Source organism: Notolepis coatsorum (assembly GCF_963971535.1).
Source record: "Notolepis coatsorum genome assembly, chromosome: 6".
Classification (NCBI taxonomy): Eukaryota; Metazoa; Chordata; class Actinopteri; order Aulopiformes; family Paralepididae; genus Notolepis; species Notolepis coatsorum.
In genome coordinates, this window is record NC_140170.1 from 173783877 (window position 1) to 173791592 (window position 7716).

The 7716-nt window shown below is 44.6% G+C and overlaps 1 protein-coding gene across 1 annotated transcript in view; it reads right to left on the bottom strand.

Moving 5' to 3' along the window:
* Nucleotides 1-414: 414 nt before the first annotated feature.
* LOC311231107 (protein SSUH2 homolog) overlaps nt 415-7716 on the bottom strand; it is a 62769-nt gene continuing 55467 nt past the window's right edge. Inside the window, exons 10-12 of the mRNA XM_084317598.1 lie at nt 5661-5766; nt 4409-4516; nt 415-2603 (exon numbers count right to left, since the gene is read on the bottom strand). Coding sequence (XP_084173724.1) covers nt 2463-2603; nt 4409-4516; nt 5661-5766 — 355 coding nt within the window. The 3' untranslated portion in view covers nt 415-2462. The remainder of the gene's footprint in view (nt 2604-4408; nt 4517-5660; nt 5767-7716) is intronic.

Below are 7716 nucleotides of genomic sequence, written 5' to 3' on the forward strand. Positions count from 1 at the left end.
TGTTTATATTGTACATAGTCCTGTGTGTTGTATATTGTGTCTTTCTATATACACCGTGGGAAGGGGGGCATGTAATTGAATTTTTCTGTATGTCTTGCACAAATTGGAAAATGACAAAGTTGACTTTGACTTTTAACATGTGTCTATAGTGTCAGACACTAATTGTAATGTTAAAAACGGATACTGCTGTAATATAAAGTGAAATTCTACCATGCCTCAATGTATCAACTTTAAACATACACTAAATGTTAATGTTAGAAATGTTCATTTCCATTATTTCCACCATGTGCAACATTTCCTAAGAACAGCAATGTCCATTCTATCAACTCCAAATCTGTGCTATGAGCTCAATTCTCCCGGTGCATGCAGAAGTAGAATTGCTGTCTTGTTTTGGATGAATGAGTAGAAATGAAAAACGGAAATCTTCTTTTATTAAAGTAGTTTTGACATGTGATATAGATAAAGATATTGTTTCATTGTGTATTGATTACCTTTACATTTGCTCTTCATTCATATTACAAAAGTTATACTGGCACGTCTAATACAGCAATGGATTATGGGTAAATGCAACGTCAAAGCAGTGCCAATGTAAGACTGACTTTACATTAAACGAATGACAATAATATAGTATAAAGTAGGGTATTATTTGGACTAAAGAATGGTGTTGTCTCACCCTACTCGCATGTTGAGGGAGAGCACCATACATTAGGTAGGTAGTTGTAGAATGTAATACATTTCACGCTAAACCCCTCCTTTATCTGGTCGCTGTTCTTCTTCTTCTTCGGGTCGCAACCGTCTTCCGGTCTGACTTCCTGTGCTAACGTTCTAATCTACACTGCTGCCACCTGTCGTCACGGAGGGGAATTGCAGCCATTTTGTAAAAAAAATATATATATTTAAACGGGAAAAATACGGGAACGGGATGACGGGGGGAAGGAAGGTTCGAAATACGGGACAATCCCGGGAAAGACGCGATGGTTGACAGGTATGGTCTAGGTATCACTGCACAGTAGGTATCACTGTCTAGGTATCACTGTCTACAGTAGGTATTAGGGATGCCCCGATCACGTTTTTTGCCACCGATACCGATCACCGATCGTCTATGAGCCATATCGGCCGATACCGATCGTTTTTGGTATAAAAAAAAAATATATATATATATATATAAATATATATATATTATTTTTTTATAAAAAATATATATTATATAATCATACTTGTAGTTGTATTATCTGCGAGACATCGCCACCACGCAACAAGTCAAAATGCTCGCTATCTGCAAACAGCTCCACTGTCTGTGTGTACTCGAGTAGCCTCCAGCTATGGCCAGGATTCTCCGGCGCTGCAGCTGGACCCTATTGGTATACTGTGCTTTTGTCAAATCACATTCAGCATGCCCTCAGCTCGAATACGCATCGAATCAATGTTATAAGACATTGATATCAGGAGCTATCTGTAGCTACTGCTAGCCGGCTAGATAACGTTAAGACAACGCCTCAGTGAACTATTTAGTTTAATGGGACATTTCGTTTTGAACAGTGAGCTAACGTGAGCTAACGTGAGCTATCATGCACTACTAGACTATTGCTGGAGCATTTGTTGATATCAGGAGCTATCAGTAGCTAGCCGGCTAGATACCGTTAGACAATGCCTCATGTATTAAACTAAAAGTAAATAGTTGACTGGGTCATTCTGTTTAAACAGTAACGGTAGCTAACGTTAGCTCACGGAGGTCGCATGCACTAGGTTAGAGCAGACTATTGCCGGAGCTTGTTTACATGGGTAAGGGAGGGGCAGGAGGAGGAGGAGGAGCCGCTCCGTGTGTCTGAGACTGAAGTCAGCGAGTGAGATCTCCGCTAAGAATTGGATCATGTTTTTCGATTGGTTTTCACGATCGGCGAAAATAAAGCATTATCGGAATTCACCGATCTCATATTTATACTGAATATCGGCCGATACCGATCGCTGGCCGATACCGATCGCTGGCCGATCGATCGGGGCATCCCTAGTAGGTATCACTGTAGGTATCACTGTCTACTGTAGGTATCACTGTCTAGGCTGCACTGTACAGTAGGTATCACTGTCTAGGCTGCACTGTCTCCATGCCCACACTAGGGCAGGTTTGGATCGGAATCTTCAGCACGCTAGGTCTAGGATAAGCATTTCTATGTTAGAAGCGGGATCTTAAGCATGGTAGATCTAGGATATGCATTTCCATGTTGGCAGCGGGACCTTCGGCATTGTGGTTCTGTGGTTCTGTATTTCTATGTTCGGAGCAGAATCTTCAGCATGCAGGATCTACGTTATATTGCTGAACTCCAGAATAAAACATGGACCAACATCAGATGGCAGGATCATCGTCAACGAGACAAGGTAGAAGAGAGAGAGTGTGTGTGTGTGTGTGTGTGTGTGTGTGTGTGTGTGTGTGTGTGTGTGTGTGTGTGTGTGTGTCGACTCTAGGCCTACATGATCACACAGCAGCAGGTTGCAGGATAGTTGCCGCTGTTGACTTCATGCTCGTTGCCGTAAACATAGTAAACATGATGGTCTCCTTTCCACTTATAGTTTACTTTAGTGATGGGGATCAATTCAATGGTCTGCCTCTGGAGGGAGAGAGAGAGAGAGAGAGAGAGAGAGAGAGAGAGAGAGAGAGAGAGAGAGAGAGAGAGAGAGAGAGAGGGAGGGGGAGAGAGATAAAGAGGGAGAGAGGGGGGGGGAGAGGGGGAGGGAGAGAGTTATTTGAAAATAACAATGTTACTATCTATTTCATTACAGATATCAAAAGTCTGCTCCATTATCTAATAACTTTCCACTGTTCATCCGTTCACATGGTGTAACAGCCGCTGCTATTAGCAACAGGAACACGACCCTGACCTCGTTCTACCGGGCGCTGCACGGTTCTGCCTTCAACAACACAAGTGGTGACATCAGGAAGTTGAACAACAGGAAAGTGGCGAAAAGAACAATGTGTTGTAACGCTCGTGGCAAAAAGTAGTTCTACAACAGTTACCGTTATGCAGGACGACTTAAACAGGAACCATCCTGACAGGACGACTTAAACAGGAACTATCCTGACAGGACGACTTAAACAGGAACCATCTTGTCAGGGAGACTTAAACAGGAACCATCCTGTCAGGACGACTTAAACAGGAACCATCTTGTCAGGACGACTTAAACAGGAACCATCCTGACAGGACGACTTAAACAGGAACCATCCTGACAGGACGACTTAAACAGGAACTATCCTGACAGGACGACTTAAACAGGAACCATCCTGTCAGGACGACTTAAACAGGAACCATCTTGTCAGGTAGACTTAAACAGGAACCATCCTGACAGGAAGACTTAAACAGGAACCATCCTGACAGGACGACTTAAACAGGAACCATCCTGACAGGACGACTTAAACAGGAACTATCCTGACAGGACGACTTAAACAGGAACCATCCTGACAGGACGACTTAAACAGGAACCATCCTGACAGGAAGACTTAAACAGGAACCATCCTGACAGGACAACTTAAACAGGAACATCTTGTCAGGACGACTTAAACAGGAACCATCCTGACAGGACGACTTAAACAGGAACATCTTGTCAGGACGACTTAAACAGGAACCATCCTGACAGGAAAACTTAAACAGGAACCATCCTGACAGGAAGACTTAAACAGGAACCATCCTGACAGGAAAACTTAAACAGGAACCATCCTGACAGGAAGACTTAAACAGGAACCATCCTGACAGGACGACTTAAACAGGAACCATCCTGACAGGACGACTTAAACAGGAACCATCCTGACAGGACGACTTCAACAGGAACCATCCTGACAGGACGACTTAAACAGGAATGATCCTGACAGGACGACTTAAACAGGAACTATCCTGACAGGACGACTTAAACAGGAACTATCCTGACAGGACGACTTAAACAGGAACCATCCTGACAGGACGACTTCAACAGGAACCATCCTGACAGGAAGACTTAAACAGGAATGATCCTGACAGGACGACTTAAACAGGAACTATCCTGACAGGACGACTTAAACAGGAACTATCCTGACAGGACGACTTAAACAGGAACCATCCTGACAGGAAGACTTAAACAGGAACCATCCTGGCCCCATGAGGGATTCCTAGCATTGAGTTGAGTTGTCTTTACTCAAACTAGTGCAGTGCCCATTCAGAATGGGCCAATTATTTAACAATGGATTCACTTCCTTTATAGTTAGATGTAATATTAGCTTCACTTTGCTAACATTACAGGTGACTGTAGATTCAACCTGCATTTTAGAAAGGAGCGGTGAAGCATATACAGTGTGTGTGTGTGTGTGTGTGTGTGTGTGTGTGTGTGTGTGTGTGTGTGTGTGTGTGTGCAGGGTGTAGTATGTAGGATGTAGGGTGTATCCTACCTGTTGTAGTAATCTGTGGGTTTGGATGTACTTGGCCTGATGTTCTTTGACCAGTCGCTCTGAGGCCTGAGAGATGGCTGGGTCAGGGAAACCTAGCACCGGATACACCTGGCAGGAGACATGAAGCAAAACTAAGACACCCAAACAACCAGAGGAGACACACAGATAAACTAACGGGCTCATTGCATGCACTCATCTGTGTTTCACTACACACTTGAGTGCATGCTTACCAACTGGTAGTCTGCAACACTACTATCACCGACATCTAAGAAGGGAGATCCCCCCTTGAATGGCCCTTCTAAGGTTTCTCTCCTCCACACTGCCTGTGGAGCATTTTTCCCTATTGTTAGGTTTTAGTGAGTTTTTCCTTACCTTCGCGTGGGGTATGTCTGGGAGTGCTTGCATTCTTTCATTTATTTGCATGTATCTTAAATTTGTTGGACCTTATGGTGTTCTTGTTCTGTTCTTGACTTATTGTTATGTTTTCTTCTTGACTTGTTTAAAGAAGACCTGTACGACTACGGCCCATGGGGACATTAACGTGTGTTGTCCGGCCTTATAAATAAATTTGATTTGATCTGTACCGAATGCTTCAAAGCTTCGACGCGTCGATCATAATGTTGACATTCGGATTCTAAATCAACATTCGAATTTAAAAGTTTTAACCTCTTAAGCCCGGAGCCCTATTTTCTGAAAATCCCCCTAAAATACATACCTAAGTAAATGGAAGATTGCTCCACTTCTACAAGTCCATTTGCATGTTCTTGGTATCTAGGGACATCTACGGATCTCAGGGAATGTATTCCCAGTGTCAGAAATATTGTGTCTGTTACTAGGCTTGAGTAAATTCTGATGAAACAAAGGAGAATATAAATTATGATTTTTCTTTGCATCTTTGACAGTGAATAACACCATGCACCTTCTTGAGATAATGTGTACAAAAATGAAATGAATAAAGGGAAGATGATTAAACAGAAGGTTTTGTAGATACAGTACTGAATTCTGCCATCCGGACACATTTGAAATATTATTATTATAGATTATAGAGAACGGTTCGAGGCAAAGATAATCTGAAACAGCTATTTCCAACATAACTCTATTACAGTACATGGAGAAGCTGTTGATTTAAATATAGATCTATACATTCTAACTATATGGCATGGAGCTGTTTGATTTAAATGTAGATGTGTGTGCATGTGTGCATGTGCATGTGCATGTGTGTGTGTGCGTGTGTGTGTGTGTGTGTTCTAACCAGTAGCTGGTTGTTTTTAAACAGTTCCTTCCCAGTGACAGAGGTCAGGTTGTCAGCCTGGAGACCACTGTTCTGCTCCACTACAAAATCCTCTGCATTGTTGATCCTACACACGCACGCACACACATGCACACACGCACACACGCACAGACACACACACGCACAGACACACACACGCACAGACACACAGACACAGAGACACAATGAAAATAATTAGTATCAGTGGCAGTGAGTTGTTGGAGTGCGTGTCTTGTGTCAGTGTGGTGTGTGGTGTTGGTGTTAGTAGTGGTGGTGGTGGTGTGTGGTGTTGGTGTTAGTAGTGGTGGTGTGTGGTGTTGGTGTTAGTAGTGGTGGTGGTGGTGTGTGGTGTTGGTGTTAGTAGTGGTGGTGTTGGTGTTAGTAGTGGTGGTGGTGGTGTGTGGTGTTGGTGTTAGTAGTGGTGGTGTTGGTGTTAGTAGTGGTGGTGGTGGTGTGTGGTGTGTGGTGTTGGTGTTAGTAGTGGTGGTGTTGGTGTGTGGTGTTGGTGTTAGTAGTGGTGGTGTTGGTGTGTGGTGTTGGTGTTAGTAGTGGTGGTGTGTGGTGTTGGTGTTAGTAGTGGTGGTGTTGGTGTTAGTAGTGGTGGTGGTGGTGTGTGGTGTTGGTGTTAGTAGTGGTGGTGTGTGGTGTTGGTGTTAGTAGTGGTGGTGGTGGTGTGTGGTGTTGGTGTTAGTAGTGGTGGTGTTGGTGTTAGTAGTGGTGGTGGTGGTGTGTGGTGTTGGTGTTAGTAGTGGTGGTGTTGGTGTTAGTAGTGGTGGTGGTGGTGTGTGGTGTGTGGTGTTGGTGTTAGTAGTGGTGGTGTTGGTGTGTGGTGTTGGTGTTAGTAGTGGTGGTGTTGGTGTGTGGTGTTGGTGTTAGTAGTGGTGGTGTGTGGTGTTGGTGTTAGTAGTGGTGGTGGTGTTAGTAGTGGTGGTGGTGTTAGTGTTGGTGTTAGTAGTGGTGGTGGTGTTAGTGTTGGTGTTAGTAGTGGTGGTGGTGGTGTGTGGTGTTGGTGTTAGTAGTGGTGGTGTTAGTGTTGGTGTTAGTAGTGGTGGTGGTGGTGTTAGTAGTGGTGGTGGTGGTGTGTGGTGTTGGTGTTAGTAGTGGTGGTGTGTGGTGTTGGTGTTAGTAGTGGTGGTGGTGGTGATATTAGTAGTGGTGGTGGTTTTGGTGGTAGTAGTGGTTGTAGTAGTGGTGGTGGTGTTGGTGGTAGTAGTAGTGGTGGTGTTATTAGTGGTGGTGGTATTAGTAGTGGTGGTGATGGTGTTAGTAGTGGTGGTATTAGTGGTGGTGGTATTGTTGGTAGTAGTGGTTGTAGTAGTGGTGGTGGTGTTGGTGGTAGTAGTAGTGGTGGTGGTATTAGTGGTGGTGGTGGTGGTGTTAGTAGTGGTGGTGGTGTTAGTAGTGGTGGTGGTGGTGTTAGTAGTGGTGGTGGTGTTAGTAGTGGTGGTGGTGGTGGTGTTGGTGGTAGTGGTGGTGATAATAGTGGTGTTGGTGGTAGTAATCGTGGTGGTGTTGGTGGTGATAGTAGTGGTGGTGGTGGTGGTGGTGGTAGTGGTGATGGTGTTGGTGGTGGTGGTAGTAGTGGTGGTGTTGGTGGTGGTGGTAATAGTGGTGATGGTGTTGGTAGTAGTGGTGGTGTTGGTGGTGGTGGTAATACTGGTGTTGGTGGTGGTAATACTGGTGTTGGTGTTGGTGGTAGTAGTGGTGGTGTTGGTGGTAGTAGTCGTGGTGGTATTGGTGGTGTTGGTGGTGGTTTTGGTGGTGGTGGTGGTTTTGGTGGTAGTAGTGGTTGTAGTAGTAGTGGTGGTGGTATTAGTGGTGGTGGTATTGTTGGTAGTAGTGGTTGTAGTAGTGGTGGTGGTGTTGGTGGTAGTAGTAGTGGTGGTGGTATTAGTGGTTGTGGTATTGGTGGTAGTAGTGGTTGTAGTAGTGGTGGTGGTGTTGGTGGTAGTAGTATTGGTGGTGGTATTAGTAGTGGTGGTGGTGGTATTGGTGGTAGTAGTGGTTGTAGTAGTGGTGGTGGTGGTGGTAGTAGTAG